This window comes from Aulonocara sp. 'chitande type north' Nkhata Bay, linkage group LG19 (genome assembly GCF_057382095.1).
Source record: "Aulonocara sp. 'chitande type north' Nkhata Bay isolate Kocher_YH1m ecotype deep benthic linkage group LG19, A_spYH_male_GT1.1, whole genome shotgun sequence".
Taxonomy (NCBI): Eukaryota; Metazoa; Chordata; class Actinopteri; order Cichliformes; family Cichlidae; genus Aulonocara; species Aulonocara sp. 'chitande type north' Nkhata Bay.
In genome coordinates, this window is record NC_141362.1 from 13,199,060 (window position 1) to 13,217,470 (window position 18,411).

Genomic DNA, 18,411 nt, shown 5'->3' on the forward strand with positions numbered 1-18,411 from the left:
ACTGTTTTTGGATTACTGTTACCATGTATCTGGTTTAAACTTAGAGTAGTGCTCACTCTTATTGTAAGTACTCATGTTTCTGTTGTGCAAATCTTCTAATTATTACAGGTCTCTGATTCTCTTTAATCATTTATATAATTACATTATAATGGAGTGCATGTTACTGAGCTTTGGCTTTGTGCATGACATGAACATTAAACATTGAGGTTGAAGTTGCTGCTTGCTAACAAGCTGTCTGCCCATTTCTTTCACTTCCCCGTGGACAGATAGCACAACACGACGGAGCTTCCAGGGAAGTGAGCAAAGGGAAGTTTAGCTAACATATGAGAGTACTTGAGAACACTGAATCATGCGTGGATGACAAAGAGATTAACAGCTATTGGAGAAAAATAGCACACCCACAACTGATATATTGTAAACTCTCACGCTTGTCTGGATACTTAACAGTCATACACACCAGCCTTAAATTCCCCTTTCCTGTTGTTTTGCAACTGTTCTGCACGCTGCCATTTTAAGTCTGAATCAGATACAGAGGAAATGCTGTTTTGTCCCATTCTTGTTTTTTACCCGTTGCTCTCTTACTCATTTGAGAGTCATTCATTAGGAAGATATTTTCTCCTTTGCATGGCAGTAGTAGAGCCCTGCCCATTACTGCAGCCAATGATGTTTTGCTCTGTTGTGATGTGCTCCCATCTGGTTTCCAGTGAAAATGCATCACTCCATTAACATTGCCTGTGATCTAGAGGATGCTTTAATCTAAGAGTATAAACTCCACTTAATTACATCCTCCAAAAGAGCTCTATTAGTATAATGCAATCAAACAGGGAGCACATCCATTTTGGCAAGTCAAACATGATCAAATGAGTCTTGAAAGTGTTTACTTTCATCTCCTGATCAGATCATAGAATCATATTTAGGCGTCCCATGTTCCAAGGCCTTGATTGATACTTGTGTTTTTGTGGGTAAAAATAAGATGCATTGGTAATATATTTCTATGTGGCAAAAACAACCATAACAATTGAGTTTAGGAGAGTCTAAACAGACTCTGTGTGTTACACTGATGACTTTATGCTTGACCTTTCAAGCCTCTCATTTTATAACCTCCAGCCATATTCATAATTGCTCTCTGTGTGTGTCATGCCAGTTTCCATTTGTATAGCAGTATTTTTCAATGAATTTAAACTTCAAAAGTAAGTAAAATGCCCTGGTTTAAAATTATACACAAAGACTTTATTGTATAATAAATTGTGTCTACCAATTACTTTTGCCACGGTACCACAATAAAAAGACCAAGCATGCACACAACTGATGCAGTGTCACAATAAATAATCATGAGTTCTCGTAGTTACAGAACATGTTTGTTAATGATTCATGTCTAATAACCTCATGAAAGAATCTTACATTTGTAGACAGGATAGCTGAATAGCATTCAGATCAAATCAAATCAAATCAAATCACTTTTATTGTCACATCACATGTGCAGGCACACTGGCACAGCACATGCGAGTGAAATTCTTGTGTGCGAGCCCCACAAGCAACAGAGATGTGCAAACACAACAACACAAACGAGCAAAATACAAGAATGGCCAACCTGAAACTAATAAATATATGTACAATATATAATAGTGTATGCATTTCTGGATGTGTATACTAAATATTTTCCTACATGTATGTGTGTGTGTGTGTGTGTGTGTGTGTGTGTGTGTGTGTGTGTGTGTGTATACACATTTTTACAAATTAAATAGTAAAAAAGTAAAAATAATAATAATAATAAAAATAATAATAATAAAATATATAAAATATACAGAGTTGAATATGTGCAAAACAAGTGGCATTTATATACAGTGTGGAGTGCATAATGTTGAAGTTCCAGTAGTGAAGCTGAGGTGTCTATGACGTGTTCAGCAGTCTGATGGCCTGATGGAAAAAGCTGTCTCTCAGTCTGCTGGTTCGGGACCGGATGCTGCAGAACCTCCTTCCTGATGGAAGCAGTCTGGGGTGACTGGAGTCCTTGATGATCCTCCCTGCTTTCCTCAGGCAGCGCTTCCTGTAGATGTCTTGGAGGGAGGGAAGCTCACCTCCAATTATCCGTTCAGAGCACCGCACTACTCGCTGGAGAGCTTTGCAGTTGTAGGCGGTGCTGTTGCCATACCAGGTGGTGATGCATCCGGTGAGGATGCTCTCAATGGCACAGTGATAGAAGGTCCTGAGGATGCGGGGGCTCATGCCGAATCTTTTCAGTCTCCTGAGAAAGAAGAGGCGCTGCTGCGCCTTCTTCACTGTTTTGTTTGTGTGTACTGACCACGTAAGATCCTCAGCCAGATGTACTCCAAGGAACCGGAAGCTGCTCACTCTCTCCACAGCAGCGCCGTTGATGGTGATGGGGGTGTGTACTTCTCTGCACCTCCGGAAGTCCACTATCAACTCCTTTGTCTTTGCGACGTTGAGGGTGAGATGGTTGTCTTGACACCAGTGGGTCAGGGCGCTGACCTCCTCCCTGTAAGCCGTCTCATCACCGTTGGTGATAAGACCCAGTGTCGTAGTGTCGTCCGCAAACTTCACAATGATGTTGGAGCTGTTAGTGGCTGTGCAGTCGTAGGTGTAGAGTGAGTACAGGAGAGGGCTCAGTACACACCCCTGTGGAGCACCAGTGTTCAGTGTGATGGGGGATGAGGTGATGCTGCCCAGTCTGACCACCTGGCGTCTGTCAGACAGGAAGCTAAGGATCCAGCTGCAGAGGGAGCTGCTCAGTCCTAGATCCTGCAGTTTCCTGTCCAGTTTCGAGGGAACGATGTTATTGAATGCTGAGCTGTAATCTACAAACAGCATTCTCACATACGTGTCTCTCTTCTCCAGGTGTGACAGGGCAGTATGTAGTGTCAGGGCTATGGCATCATCAGTGGACCTGTTGTGGCGGTATGCAAACTGTAGAGGGTCCAGTGAGTCGGGTAGTGCAGAGCAGATGAAGTCCCTGACCAGCTTCTCGAAGCATTTGCTTACGATGGGGGTCAGGGCTACAGGTCGCCAGTCGTTCAGTGAGGAGATGGTGGAGGATTTGGGTACAGGGACGATGGTGGCCATTTTGAAGCAGGCTGGGACTACAGACAGAGAGAGGGAAAGGTTGAAGATGTGCGTGAACACTCCAGCCAGCTGAGCCGCGCATGACTTGAGGACGCGGCCGGGAATCCCGTCCGGACCAGTAGCTTTGCGTGCGTTCACCTTCCTGAAGCACTTCCGCACATCCTCCTCAGACACAGTGTGCGCACTGACGTCATCCGCGGTGCGCACACTGTCCGGTCTCATGGTGTTCGCTGCGTCGAATCTAGCGTAGAATACGTTTAGATCCTCACACAGAGAGGCCGTGGTCTGCGGTGTGCTGGTTTTCCCTCTAAAGTCTGTGATCGTGTTTAGTCCCTGCCACATACTCCGAGGGTTGTCAAACTGTTGCTCCACCCTGTCCCTGTACTCACGTTTGGCTGCTTTGATCGTCTTCCGGAGTTGGTAATGTGCGTGTTTGTAGTCCGATGTGTTCGCGGAGGCAAAGGCGGTGTTCCGTGCCGCCAGTGCCGCGCGAACATCTCCGTTAATCCAGGGTTTTTGATTTGGGAAGGATTTGACTGTTCTGGATGGGACGACATCTTCCATGCATTTCCTGATAAATCCACAGACTGAGTCTGTGTACTCATCAATGTCTCTGGCGGCCACGTGAAACATTTCCCAGTCCGCGTGATCAAAACAGTCCCGCAGCGCAGACTCCGATTGGTCCGTCCAACAGTGCACCGCCCTCCGGGTTGGAGCTTCCTGTTTCAGCTTCTGCCTGTAGGCGGGCAGGAGCAGGATGGAGCGGTGATCTGATTGGCCGAATGGGGCGCGGGGGAGGGCTTTGTACGCATCCCGGAAAGAGGAGTAACAGTGGTCGAGTAGCCGGTTTCCACGTGTGTTAAAAAGGATGTGTTGATGGAGTTTTGGTGAGACTTTCTTCAGGTTTCCCTTATTAAAGTCTCCGGCTGTGATAAACGCTGCCTCTGGGTGTGCGGTTTCCTCACTGCTGATCGCGCTGTACAGTTCCCTGAGTGCACGGTCAGTGTCGGCTTGTGGGGGAATGTAAACAGCCGTAATAATCACTGCTGTAAATTCCCTCGGTAGCCAGAATGGCCGGCACTTAATCATCAGGTACTCCAGGTCCGGTGAGCAGAAGGATTTGACCGAGTGCACGTTCGCATAATCACACCAGCTGTTGTTGATCATGAAACATACACCACCGCCTCTGCTTTTCCCAGTAAGATCCTGTGACCTGTCCGCGCGGTGCACAGAGAACCCCGGTAGTTGTATTGCGGAGTCCGGTACTTTGTCCGATAGCCAGGTTTCTGTGAGGCAGATCACGCAGCAGTCCCGCATCTCTCGCTGGAATGAGATCCGTGCCCGAAGCTCGCACAGCTTGTTCTCCAGAGACTGCACATTAGCCAGTAATAAACTGGGTAACGGTGGTCTGTAAGTGCGCCGTCTCAGTCGAACCAGAACGCCAGATCTTCTCCCTCTGCGTCGGCGTTTGCGGCCTCCAGGGCCAGAGAACAAAGGCGTCTCAGGTGAGATGAATGGGGGGTCTGCAAACGGAGCGTCCGTGTTGCAAAACTTGAACTCCGGAAAGTTATAAGAAAGACCGTCTTTTATGTCCAGTAAGGTTTGTCGGTCGTACACAAGGAGACAAGTGCTGCTCGTGAAAAAATAAAGGAAAAGTAAAATTAAACACAGAAGAAAGCCGTTGCTTGGGGGAGCTCGCGACGAGGCTGCCATACTCGGCGCCATCTTGTCATTTGTCAGATGATACGTACACTCAACAAAAAATATACACGCAACACCTTTGTTACTGCTCCCATTCCCCATGGGATGGACGTAGAGACCTAAAATTCATTCCAGATACACAATATAACCATCCCTCCCAAACAGTGGTCACAAATCAGTCCAAATGTGTGGTAGTGGGCACATCTGCTATATTGAGATAATCCATCCCACCTCACAGGTGTGCCACATCAGGATGCTGATCTGACATCATGAGTAGTGCACAGGTGTACCTCAGACTGCCCACAACAAAAGGCCACCCTGGAATGTGCAGTTTTTTGCGCTATTGGGGGTCTGGGGACCCAGAACCGGTCAGTATCTGGTGTGACCACCATTTGCCTCATGCAGTGCAACACATCGTCGCATGGAGTCTATCAGATTGTCAATTGTGGCCTGTGGAATGTTGGTCCACTCCACTTCAATGGCTGTGCGAGGTTGTTGGATATTCGTGGGAACTGGTACACGCTGTCGTATACGCCGGTCAAGCACATCCCGAACATGCTCAATGGGTGACATGTCCGGTGAGTATGCTGGCCATGCAAGAACTGGGACATTCTCAGCTGCCATCTGCCCTGAACAATGTGAACCATGATTCATCCGTGAAGCGCGCACCTCTCCAACGTGCCAGACGCCATCGAATGTGAGCATTTGCCCACACAAGTCTGTTACGGCGACGAGCTGGAGTCAGGTCAAGACCCAGATGAGGACGACGGGCATGCAGTCAAGCGTCCCTGAGACGGTTTCTGACAGTTTGTGCAGAAATTGTTTGGTTGTGCAAACCAATTGTTCCAGCAGCTGTCTGGGTGGCTGGTCTCAGACGATCTTGGAGGTGAACCTGCTGGATGTGGAGGTCCTGGGCTGGTGTGGTTACACGAGGTCTGCGGTTGTGAGGCCGGTTGGATGTTCTGCCATATTCTCTGAAACGCCTGTGGAGACGGCTTATGGTTGAGAAATGAACATTCAATGCACGGGCGACAGATCTGGTTGACATTCCTGCTGTCAGCATGCCAATTGCACGCTCCCTCATTGCTTGTGGCATCTGTGGCATTTTGCTGTGAGACAAAACTGCACATTCCAGGGTGGCCTTTTGTTGTGGGCAGTCTGAGGTACACCTGTGCACTACTCATGATGTCAGATCAGCATCCTGATGTGGCACACCTGTGAGGTGGGATGGATTATCTCAATATAGCAGATGTGCCCACTACCACACATTTGGACTGATTTGTGACCACTGTTTGGGAGGGATGGTTATATTGTGTATCTGGAATGAATTTTAGGTCTCTACGTCCATCCCATGGGGAATGGGAGCAGTAACAAAGGTGTTGCGTTTATATTTTTGTTGAGTGTAGATAACAAAGAAAATCCGCAAACACAGGAAGAGAACAAAACATTCTTCAAATTACTTTAAATCTTTTATCATAAAATGAAGTGAGATGTTTGCTATCACGACAATGTTTGAGAAAAGATCGAGCTTGAAATTTTGTTTCATACAGTTAATATCAGTTTACGTTTAGATTATTTTTTACATATTTCTGTGATAGAGTGAAGAACAATTAGTTTCATTAAATAAATCAAGTGTATGCAAAGAGGCTGTACTTACCAAGTTGACCTCTGTGGCATGCTGCATGATCGAGCCATTCATCTCTTATCGAAGGGCCATGTTGTTCAGTTTGTGGGTTTCGGCTTTTTAAGGTCTGACCACTAAAATCATCCACAAGCATCAGTTTCTTCAGGAGCAATTTGGTGACCGGCTGTGCACTTTCCAGCATGTTGCCACTCCATGTCACAAGGCGAAAGGGATGACTAAATGACTCAGAGATCATCATATTAACATTTTGGATCCATTCATGGGAAACTCTCAAGATTTTAAGGTCCGATTTTAATGAGATTTTGAAACCATTGGATTTTAAAAGTGAAGTGATAAAGACTTGCAAAATCAAAGGCAACGATTCCACCTTTATCAGGCTTATTCATTAAGACAGCTTTCCTAATACTATGGTTTTTCCAAATAAATAAAAAACTGGTGTTGTATGCAACAGTCTGCAAAAACTCTCCTGCTTTTGCAATTAAAGCTCTCCCTAAAACAGATGGGTGTCTGTGGAGTCACAAACTAAAACTGTGTTCAACTGATTTCATCAGAGGGTTGAACTTGTTTCTAAAGACATTCTAAGATATTTACATATCATATAAAAAAGAAGGTCTAATAAAGCGCATCTTTAGTCTCATATTCATCCTTTAGAAATAGGGTGGTATCATCTGCCAGCTTACTGGTGATAATGGGACCAGAAGTGGATCTATGAACTCACTCACACTAGGACAGCTGACTGTGAGCTCATAATATCTTCAACACATTTCAATTTGCTTTGCAGCTTTCAGTAGGGTCATGCTTTCAAACTAGCTGCACAACCTAAAATCACCTCTTTTTGATTTCAAAGAGACAGAAGTCGTACTTCCCAAAGTGCGACCTGCATCGACCAATCCACTCAGTCATGCTGGTTTCCATGACCGGTGCAAAAGTATTGAATTACTGTGAACTAAATAATTAAACTGAGATTTCACGGCACTTATCAGTGATATGGGTGTTCATGTTTTTCATCACCCAAATTGTATGAGTCACTATAACTTATAGTTGAAGTGTTTGAGTACCATTCAGCTGAAACGACACACTGACTTTACTGGATGGGCTTGGACCCCTGAGGCCCATCCATAACACCAACACTGGTCCCTGAGTCACTATAGAGGTAAGTGACCCATGCTTCCCAGTTTCTGTGCTTACTTTATAAAGAAATAAAGATAGCTTCTTAAAGATCTTTACAAAGCTCTACAGTTAATCCATCTGTGCCAGGAGAATTTTAATTTTTCCCCTTAAATCTTTGCATGATTATTTAATATTGTTAAGTGAGTCCATAAAAGGAGTAACTTAAAGTTTTTCACTGATTTTGTTTTTAAAGAAGAATTTTGAATATGGTCTTCAGTTATATTACTCTTGACGTTTAATTTAAAAATATTTTTTTCCTTTTTATTTCAAGTTTAAGAAAGATACATTCTTCTTCCTTTTCTAGCCATTTTTTCAGTAATGAATAAAAGCTCCTTCAGCCCTTGAAATATAAATGTTTTTATACCTAAGTTGTAAATCTTTTAGATTTGTCTGTTCTTCTAATGATAGATTTTCTTTTTTTATGTTGTTGGAGCTTTTATAAACTATTTTCTAAGTTCGTAATCTTCATCAATTCTTCCTACGTGAATTTTGTATAATAACTGTATTCTATAAATTCTGTATTTTATTTATTTATTTATTTGTATTACTTTTTATTATATTATTATATTATTTTTATTAAGTTTAGTGACTCGTCCATTAAAATTTAGTTGTTAAGTTGTTTATTTCAATAAAAATAAGTTGATGATCTGAAAGTGGAGCTGAGATTATATCATATTTGATTTCTGCCGTTATATGAACCGATGTTGTTCAGCAATTAATCGATTATCTTTGCTTTATTTACGTTTTGTTGTTGTAATTGCGTTGCTTTCTTCTTGTACGTAATATCCGGCGCTAGTGCTGAACTTCCTGTTTTCTTCCGCATCAATACCACAATAATGGCGTCTTGTAGCGAGGTTAGCGCTTTTTCCTTGTTATTTGTATTTTATTGAGGTTTTTTTTTTTATGGATAGTGGATACGGTAGATGGATGTAACTCGTTAGATTGCGATGTGTCGTTTTGCTGACAGAAGTTGTGTTTCTTCGTCGTGTTTGTTGGTTAAAATGTCGTGTTTTGTGTACGAGGCTAACGGGAATTTAGCGGCTAATAAGCGTTAGCTTTCTGACTGTCAGTTGTTCTCAGGCGTCTCTTCTTCATTGAACAGTTTGAATTAAAACGTTTTACTTGTATTGATAACTGTCTTTGTTAGCAGGAGTCTGCTGCAACTGCCGAAGAGGAGCCGACTGAAACCGTCACGTCCCAGAAGAGAGAAGCGAGACTGCGAAAATTTCGAGAGCTGCATTTCAAACGGGTGAGCTGTTTAACTTCAAAGCTTCAGTCAAATGTATCGTAAAATCACAGAAACCTCATGTTTAATCGCATGGTCAGCAAATTGGGGTCCCAAAGGCCGGAATCGATCCACTGTAGTGTGCAAACCAGTGGCATGTGAAAAACAAAGCTTGAATATGACCAGTATATCTCAAACATATCTCTCACGAATGATATCGAATCATCTTGAGCCCGAAAAAACATTCCTGTCACAAAGCAGAAGCTCACAAGCACAACAGCTCTATAAAGATTGGGCAAAAAAGGACTTGATTAATCATACAGGGTAGTGACAATAACGCAGTCATAAAGATGTTTGCAAAGCAGGTAATTTCTTTATTTTATATAAAACTCACTAACACATCCTGCTCACTGCAGTATATTTGTTAATATAAGCAAATATATCACAGAGACTTCAGCAATCACTTTTTGGTGTGACACCGGCCCAATGGATGGCAGTTGCAGTAAGGTCATTAACTAACCCAGTTTTTCAATCAAACGCACTGCTGCTCCTAGTGTCGTGATGGTGTGATTAATGTGGATAAAGTGAGATCTGCTGTTGAATATTTGTTTTTTAAAAGAAAATCTAAGGCTGTTCATCAGTTCTTGTTTACAAGAGAAGAACTTTTCTTCTAGTAAGGAAATAATGTTTTTAAACTTGGGCTGCTGGTATCACTAGCAATGGACCATCAGGACCATGCAGCCATTATAACACCCCCCAGTGCATTTGGAGAGTAATCAGGGCATAAAGAATCACCTGCCAAGTCTAAATATTGCTTTGAAATTTTGCCACAAAAACCCCCCGTTTTTTTAAAAGCTTATTTGCTGAAAGTTTAACTTCTAAAGGCGTGTTTTGGGGAATTGTAGGACTGAACGACAAGTTAAAAACACATTGTTATTGAATTGTAGGTTTCCAACAGTAGATATGTTAATGTACTATAACAGAAGATGTCTCTGTAAACTAGAGCTGGGCGATATGAGATTTTTTCATATCACGATATGTTTTTTTCATTTCAGGCGATAACGATATCTATCACGATATAAGCCAAATAACTATATTTGTAAGATTTAAATGTGCCGTTGCTCACAAGTAAAATGTGAAATAATCAGCAGCTTGTTTTTATTTAAATATTTATTTCCCATAATAAGTTCAACAGGGTAGATGTACTTATGGAACATGAGACTTTTTCAGATAAATAAAGGCAAATATTGCAAACTACACAAAAGGCAGCCGCTAAAGCGTTTAAGTTTCAAAATAGAACAAATGAAACAGACTAAATTGTCAATTCCACTTAGAAACAAAATATTAATTCTAAAAATAAATCTTAGTTTGTTTTACAGAAGAACAGACAAAACTGACTAACTTTTGTCAATATCAAATAAACTGAGCACTAAAAGGAAATTCTCAATCTCTCCTTGTTGTATAGCTGAGCTTTTCAAACAGTTTTAACAGTTACTTTAGTCTGACAAAAGCCGAATGACGAATTAGCGCTTCCAGTCAGAGACTGAGGCTACGTCCACACGTACACGGGTATTTTTGAAAACGGAGATTTTCCGTTTTCGTTTTAAAAAATAATCCCGTCCACACATAAAGGCAGAAATGAAGGAAAACGCTGCTATGAACATGCCAAAGCAGCAGGTGGCGCTAGATTCCTAACCGTGCAGAAATGTTGGCCAATCAGAAGTCTAGAAGCCTCGGTGGGAAAAAGTAAACAAAGCTGCGGCATAGAAGCAGAACCGAGTCGTATGTGTGGAGGGACAGTAACTGTGTGTATATGTAAGCATTTAAACACTGCAGAGAGTAGAATTAACAGTAACAGTATTGTAGAAATTCATTTCACCGAAACAATAACGTGGCGCACAGTGTGACGCATGCACCAGTTCATTGTATTTCCAGACTTGCTTTCGGCACAATTTACAGTGCACGCTACTCTATTTTTTGTCAGACTTGAAATAGCCGAAATACCTTCACACTACGGAACTTCTATGGCTCTTCCGTTTGACAATCTCTCCGGCATTGGAACCATCATCTTTTTTCTCTTCGGTCACGCTCGGTTGATTTTTCTAGTTGGCACACTCATTTCCTCCATTACCCGCTGGCTACTTCCCAAACAAACACACGTGCGGCTTGGCACTTGTGCTGTACGTAACAAGCCACGCGACGTGACTCTGCGGCTGTGATTGGTTCGGCTCTGCGCTACTTAATTTGGATTGGCTGACCTTTTTTTTTTTTTTTCTTTGAGGACAAGAGCGGCGAGGTCTATCGCGATAGCTTAATTTCTCTATCGAGTAAAAGTTATATCGCGATACATATCGTTATCGTTCTATCGCCCAGCTCTACTGTAAACATCTTCTAAAGATAAGTACTGTGTGTTACTCTTACTTTTCTTACCCATTTTGATCAAATTGGGCCAGGTGTGACCCATGAAATGAGGTATAGAGGTTTACAGGTGTATTGTATTTTAGTTTTTTCCCTTTTTTTCTTTCATGCAGCTTCTCCTCAAACCTGTCATTTGTGTTATTTGTCACTGCAGAATGAAGCACGTAAGCTCAATCACCAGGAGGTCGTGGAGGAAGACAAGAGGTTGAAGCTGCCCTCAAACTGGGAGGCTAAGAAAGCCCGACTGGAGTGGGAGCTTGCTGAAGATGACAAGAAAAAGGTATTTCAGTTTTTCTGTAGTCCTGGGTTGGTACACTGGATGTACTGATATACTGGTCCTAATTTCAGGCTAATTAAATACCATCATACCGAAGAACATGCAAAATCCCCACCAGGACTCTTAAAGTGATTTTTAGGTATCCACGACAGCTGTATTAACTGCATCCTTGTCAATCTCATATCATCACTAGTGCAGTTGCCCCAAAGTCTAAAGTGAATCACCTCCAGGCATTGTCAGAAAATTCTGTTTCTCTTCTATGTAGCACAACATAACGTGTTATCGCATCACCCAAAAATACTGTGGCAGTTTTATGCTGGATTTACTAGAATCAAAATATCTAAAAGTTTTGCGGTGGTGCAGCTGAATTTTTCCCAGTTTGAGCTGATTATTAAGTATCGATTACTGATTCAGGAGTGTGCTGCTCGTGGGGAGGACTATAACAGAGTGAAACTGCTGGACATCACTGCTGACGATGCAGAGAGGTGGGAGAGGAAAAAGAAGAAAAAGAATCCCGACACAGGATTTGCAGGTCGGTTGTTCCACTAAAGACAGATGCAGATTATTTTCTAATGACTCTATTCTTCTATTTATTAATGGCAAAAAATGTGTTAGAAAGTTGAGTCGGAGAAGGAAGAGTGACAGATGACTTTATCATCTACTTGTGCAGTCTAACATTTTATAGTGTGGTTATTAGACTAATTGGTTAAACATGCCATCATAATAGCAGTGGTTGCAAAGCTGTAGAAACTAGCCACAACATGACCCTGCGTTTGTATTAGTGTCATCGCTGGCACTTAAAAAAAACAAAGAGGAAATAGTGAACAGCGACAAAAATCTGTGGTCGATCCCATTAAAGATTTGCTCATATTCGCCTACACGGTAATGTTAAGGTGTCAGTAAAATATTTGGCAGCAGGAAAAATGTAACAGGTCTGCCCAGATTTAACCAGCAGAGTGATCATAGACTGTTGCACAGCACTCACGATGCATTTAATTTTCACATCTTAGACTTAAAAAAGCTTTTACAGGCAGTGAACTTCAGTGTGCTGGTAAAAGCTGAATGATTTTCTCCTGGAAATTTGAGTTAATGTATAGAAGCAAATATCAGCGAGTGATTCTTCATTATGTCCAAGACTAAGATATTTTTTTCCACTATTTATTTAGTTAAATATGTCATATTTAGCAACAATGTTAGCTTCACCTCCTAATGGATGTAACATTTTTAGTCCGTTCTTTGCTCAGAGTTGCTATAAAAAAATTCCTAAATCACTTATAAGCTGAAATTCCTCTTGTTGGTACTTTCTAGGCTAATGTAAGACCTCTCTGAGGTCTTTCTAAGGAGACTAGGAGCACACCCTTCTATTTACTTTTTGTCAGCATACACAGAAACTCTGCAGCTGACCTGTATTCTTTGGAAGAGCCAGACTGTCACCAGCCTACCAAAAAATGTCTGTTTGAATCAAGTTTGAAGCTCAGGCTAACAGCACCACCTTATTTAGCTTGAATCCTAAAAGAATTCTAATCTGATTGCATGATTCTCATCCTCTTTAACGTCCAGCATGATTGCTGAACAATGTTTAATACGGTGTAAAAATAGACCACGTCTAATGATTGTATTGGCTGAGGAATCCTTTTGCAGATGTTATAAGGTGATCAGATCAAACAGCTTTATTTTAGCCGTGGGCAACCCTCTTGTCACGCCAAAGAGCCTCAGTCCAATCATTTACTAGATACTTACTTAACTTAATTTACTCTTGAGAAAGTGGTGCACCGTGATTCTCGTCTTCTGTTTAGTTTCCAATTTCTTTATCACAAAAAATTCGAGTGACATAGATGAATGAAAGATGCTTTGAGCCGACATTACAGCAAAATGTAGGGAGCCAGCTTTGGCTCCCTACATTTGGAAATGCTTGTTTTTGCTATTTGTACCATTCTTTCTGTCCATTTTGGTGCTGGTTGGATTTTTCTGACTGTTTGGTAGCCGTTACTTTTCATCACACCATCTGTACTTTTTCAGTGATGGCAAGGTTTAGTGTAGCTCCTATTGGAAGAGTTGGAATAGAAGGTGAATGCCTTTGTGGATAGCTTTTATCTTTACCAGGATCTTTGTGACTAGGAACAAACTTTAGCATCAGGAAGCTTTGTGAACACAGATCCTGGCCTTACCGTGTCAGACTGCTCCTGCTTTAATCTGCTGGGAAAAAAACATTTGCTGTGTCTCCTAAATATGGCTGCCATGTGTGGCATCAAAACCTCCCCTGAATTAAAACCTCTGGGGAGAAAATAATCAGCAGAGGGGCTTCAAAAAAAAAGGGAGGGGGGGGCTGAGGTGGAGAGATGCCTCTTCAGCCCTCCTTAACAAGCCGCAGATTGTGATTGCTGAGCCTCGTGCCTGCTTGCTGTTTGTTCCACTAATTATAACTCTTTTTCTTTTTTCCTTTCCTCCTCTCACACACAAACGCACACATGATGGACTACAGGATATGCAGAAGCCCAGTTCCGGCAGTACCAGAGGCTTACCAAGCAGATCAGGCCAGACATGGAAAATTACGAGAAGCAAAAGGAGGAAAGGTGAGTTGGGCCTCTGTCAGACCCCAAGCAACCTCTGTATTCTCCAGCCAGGTGGTGAGTGGCTGCTGGCAGGGGAAATATGAACGTATAGATATAGAGGCACACAGCACCTTACTTGAAAGCTTCTTTAGTTTGCCTGGAAGGCACCAACTTGTTTGCAAAGACTCAAAATCACAGAACTGGGGACGTTTGCGTTCCCAGTACACCCTCCACTGGCATTCATCGTCGTCACACAGGAAGTCGCTGCAGTATAGCAATAGTTGCTGTCGCTTGGACAATACCACCACATCAATCTCCTACCAAAAATTGTGCAAACTGGCCGAAGCAACGCCAAAATGGCAGCTGACGTTGATTTTTTTTTTTTTTTTTGCACATCACCATGTGACAGGGAGCAAACAGAGAATTGGAGCGACAAAAACGAGGCCCATTGTTTTACAGATTTACTACTGGCGCATCTTTGTAGTAAAACCCCCATTAAGGGCATCACTGCATCTTGGAACCAAAACTAGAAGAAGAAGAAAAAGAATCCTTTAATTGTCCCAGATGGGGAAATTTGGGTATAACAGCAGCAAGAAAGACACATATACAAACAAACAGTATACAAGACACAGAACAGAAACATAAACAATTTTTACATATTTACATCAAGGACAATGGTTACCAAAAACAGAGTACTGTACCATTATTAAATTAAATTAAATGAAGTTAAGAGGCAAAATCTGGTTATAGTGTGAATCGGTTGATAAAATAGTGCAAGTTACAGCGCTGATGTAAACATCTGTGTTTGTTGGGAGCAGTTCTGATTGTACAGTCTGACAGCTGCAGGGAGGAAGGACCTGCAGAAACGCTCCTTCATGCATCAAGGATGCAGCAGTCTGTCACTGAAGGAGCCCTGCAGTTCAGCAGCATTTACATGCATGGGGTGGGAGACTCTGTCCATCAGAGGTGTTATTTTGGCCAGAGTCCTTCTGTCTCCCACCACCTGCACTGGGTCCAAGGTGCATCCCAGAACAGAGCTGGCCTTCTTAATGAGTTTATCCAATTATTATTAACTAACGTATGTTGCAAGTTAGATTTTGTACGTTGATTAAAATAAATATTACATTTAACTGACTAGCACTTCTGGAGTCTTTATTAATCCGGTTACACAGACTACTCAAATTATGAAGAAATGTCCTTGGGAGTTAGTTTGACGAATTTCCTCTAACAGTGTAATAAAAATGATGCATGAGGAGGTCTTTCTGTGACCCGAACTGTGAAATTTCCAGTCAAGTAAAATTAATTGAGAAAATGAAACTTGGTGATATTGATCTATAACGCCCGCCATCATGTGTGTGCAAAGCATTTTCTGTATATTAATTCGCATATCCCCGATTTTCCCTGGGCGATATGTTAACTTAGCTGCACACTCCAGAAATAATTTAAAGATTTATTTTTTTTAATGTGGAGAATGCGCACCAAGGTCAGAGAGGAATTCACTGCCCTGGAGGTGTTTTCCAGACTGTAAAAGCCGCCACATGCAGAACCATGAAGGATGCACCATCACGACTGGCCCCAAAGCGACATCATCTTCCCTCATTGGGATGTGCATAATCACAATGATGGGATAGAAAAGTGGATTTAGGAATGTTAAAGTGCCGATTATCTGTGGTTATGCATTTCTAATTGTTTTGCTGGTGCTCCACAGCGGTGAGGACTTCCACCCCACGTCCAATAGCCTGATCTACGGCACCCATGTTCCCACAAAGGATGGCATTGACCGCATGGTGGAGGATGTTGAGAAACAGTAAGTCACACTTTTCACGAAAGCAGTTCCCTATCCACTTCTGACCATCTCTTAATTTTATATCTACACCAGCCTGATTCACGGGGCAGACCGCTAAGATAAACCTCTGTACCCACTGATGCTCTGTGGTTACACAAAATCAAGCATGTGACGTAAAACAGAATTTTATCCACCTGTGGCAGTGTGGAAGAAAAGCCAAGCACTGATTTGGTTAAAGCTTGGTTATTATGATTGGTTTGCACCATCAAAGCTGCACAAAATGTTTGTTTTGTCTCAGGATGACCGTGGGTTCATGTCAGTTAAATCCCTGCTTCCCAATGCTGGCACACCACAAACGCAGTGTGAAGATAAGCAAAGGCAATGGGAGGCAATCTCTGAGTGGAAGAATTCAACCCCGGACCATAAATTCTGGTCCAAATGAGGATAGGAGGCAGTTCATTATCTGCCACCTTCTGACCAAGGTTTAAACTGAGTTTTCAAATACTGGGAAGTTCAACCTGCTAAACTGAACATAACCGTAACCAAGCTGGCAGGGTCACGTCTTGTTATGCCAGGAAGAGGAGGTGATTGGTTGTGCAATTTGACAAGAAAGTTTGAGCAATAAGTTGGTGACAAGCAGCGGGCTGCTAACTGCCTATGAAAGCTCCGTTGTGCTGCAGTCACACCGAGGAAAACAGTGGTTGGAGACCGGAGCACAATCAAGATACTGCAAAATAGTTGCTTCAGAAGACTGGGACCAGGTGTCGTGTTCAAAGCAACTTTTATGGTAATAAGACAAAGTTTGTTTGTTTACAGCCCACGAGTAAAGGGTCAATTACATGCAGTCTGTTTGTGATAATACAGAAATTGACTTTAAAAAATGTGAAATTTGTTGCTTGTCTTCAGACACAGAAAGTCACATCAAACTTCCAGAACCTCAGAGATTTGAAACAGAACTTCGAAAATGCCTCAAGAAATCGTGATGTAGTTTCAATCACTTGAGATCCATCAAAAACAAGATGCACCCGTTGGTGAAATGACTGTACAAACTCCATGACTGTACAAAGTCCAACTGCGATTGTTTGTAGATGGGTTGCCTCACACTGACGAGCATGCAACGTCTTCAGCCTCTGGGTGACCTGTTTCTTGCTGCAGCTGCTTGTAGTCAGTCTCCGAATGTGAAAAAAATCAGTGCGGTGACAACAAAACCACCAGTGTTTCATAATAGCAACAAAGTTGCCACCCTGTGTTAATGTGACCGAGCCATTGCTCGTCTCATAAGTGACCGTTGGTTCTTGATATGATAATCATAACATCACATGTGACATCCATGAGCTATGATGCTTTTATGTATTTCAAATGTTCAAATATGACATTGGTTTTTGGGGGTGTTTTGAAAATTGTTTGCAGCCAGTGACTGGATGTCTCCTCCCTTGAAATTCTCCAGCAGACCTGCAGAGCCTTGCAGATGTTTTCAGTTCAAAACTTTCAGACAGAACTGTGTTGAATAAAGTTCGGAGATCTCACAGATTAAATGAGTGTTGGCCAGTCTGTAAGTGACCGACTAGGTCACGTGATGGTGGAACCGGGTCATAGTCGGGGAACTGTCAAACCTGAACAGCCTGTGTGCACGGCTAAATGTCAGACAGATGGTGTGATGCTTTTTCAAAGCTTTATGATAACCACACTGGAGGCTACTTTAAGGTGACGAGACAAAGAGGTCTAACAGTACCTTCTGCCTCACTCACTTTTAATGTCACTCAGCTGAAGGTTTTCTCTTTCCTCCAGAAATCTTTGACCTTTTTCTTACCCCGGTCTTCCCCCAAGCTCTTCTATATTTAAGACAGTCGAAGGACTGTGTTGGAGATGCAACTGCAGGGCATTAGACAAGGATTCGGTTGCCAGGGTATGACGCACAACAATGCTTTGAAGACACGGTGGATGAGGAGTAGGAGCTCACAAATTGACAGTATTTTCCTCCGAGTATGTGCGCTAGGTTTTCCATCGCCACTCGGCTTGCCAAATTTAAAAATGCATGCTTCCAAATTATTGCCTGCAGCCAGTTATTGTTATTGGATCTGCCACAGTTGGAGGCCACGCCAGTTTATGAAAATGTCTCTAAGCTGCTTTTATTTTTGCTTTGTGTCAGGATTGAGAAGCGGTCCAAGTACAGCCGACGCAGGGCCTACAACGACGACGCCGACATCGACTACATCAACGAGAGGAACGCCAAGTTCAACAAGAAGGCGGAGCGTTTCTATGGCAAATACACAGCAGAGATCAAGCAAAACCTGGAGAGGGGCACAGCGGTGTAGAGCGTCAGGTCACTTTAGAGCTTCGCTTTTTATTTTTTCCTTCTTGCTTAAAGTCTCTGTGTTTATGAGCGAAAATGCAGTGTTGCCAGGTTTTTGAGCTGACATATGTAAAAAAATTTTGTTTTACTTGTACAGTATGAAAAGTCTGTCTCTGAACTCTTATTTTTTAATAAACCACTTCCAATTATCTCATTATCTTGCACACTTGTTGTGCTTTTTTTTTTTTTTTTTTCCTGTGGCT

The 18,411-nt window shown here is 42.3% G+C and overlaps 2 protein-coding genes across 3 annotated transcripts; one reads left to right on the top strand and one right to left on the bottom strand.

Moving 5' to 3' along the window:
* Nucleotides 1–1,224: 1,224 nt before the first annotated feature.
* LOC147306650 (uncharacterized) lies at nucleotides 1,225–9,651 on the bottom strand. The gene is made up of 2 exons (XM_086275867.1): nucleotides 6,440–9,651; nucleotides 1,225–4,711 (listed from the first exon to the last, which is right to left on the bottom strand). Exons 1-2 carry the CDS (start codon nucleotides 6,475–6,477, stop codon nucleotides 1,891–1,893), a joined length of 2,859 nt encoding a protein of 952 aa, XP_086131993.1. The 5' UTR covers nucleotides 6,478–9,651; the 3' UTR covers nucleotides 1,225–1,890.
* Nucleotides 8,309–18,362, top strand: syf2 (SYF2 pre-mRNA-splicing factor). 2 transcript variants are annotated; one of them, XM_086275872.1, is made up of 7 exons: nucleotides 8,309–8,451; nucleotides 8,748–8,846; nucleotides 11,395–11,520; nucleotides 11,932–12,049; nucleotides 14,000–14,090; nucleotides 15,778–15,876; nucleotides 18,005–18,362. In XM_086275872.1, exons 1-7 carry the CDS (start codon nucleotides 8,434–8,436, stop codon nucleotides 18,168–18,170), a joined length of 717 nt encoding a protein of 238 aa, XP_086131998.1. In that variant the 5' UTR covers nucleotides 8,309–8,433; the 3' UTR covers nucleotides 18,171–18,362. The 2 variants fall into 2 exon arrangements, with proteins under 2 accessions (XP_086131998.1, XP_086131997.1); XM_086275871.1 differs by having other exon boundaries at nucleotides 8,419–8,451; nucleotides 8,745–8,846.
* Nucleotides 18,363–18,411: the final 49 nt, after the last annotated feature.

Excerpts from the sequence above, each read along its gene's own strand:
- LOC147306650 (XM_086275867.1), bottom strand. The coding sequence starts at position 6,477 with ATGGCTCGATCATGCAGCATGCCACAGAGGTCAACTTG. Across the intron at positions 4,712-6,439 it reads ATGCCACAGAGGTCAACTTG|CACTTGTCTCCTTGTGTACG; the intron begins GTAAGTACAGCC and ends TTTCACGAGCAG.
- syf2 (XM_086275871.1), top strand. Across the intron at positions 8,847-11,394 it reads GAGAGCTGCATTTCAAACGG|AATGAAGCACGTAAGCTCAA; the intron begins GTGAGCTGTTTA and ends TTGTCACTGCAG. Across the intron at positions 15,877-18,004 it reads GTGGAGGATGTTGAGAAACA|GATTGAGAAGCGGTCCAAGT; the intron begins GTAAGTCACACT and ends GCTTTGTGTCAG.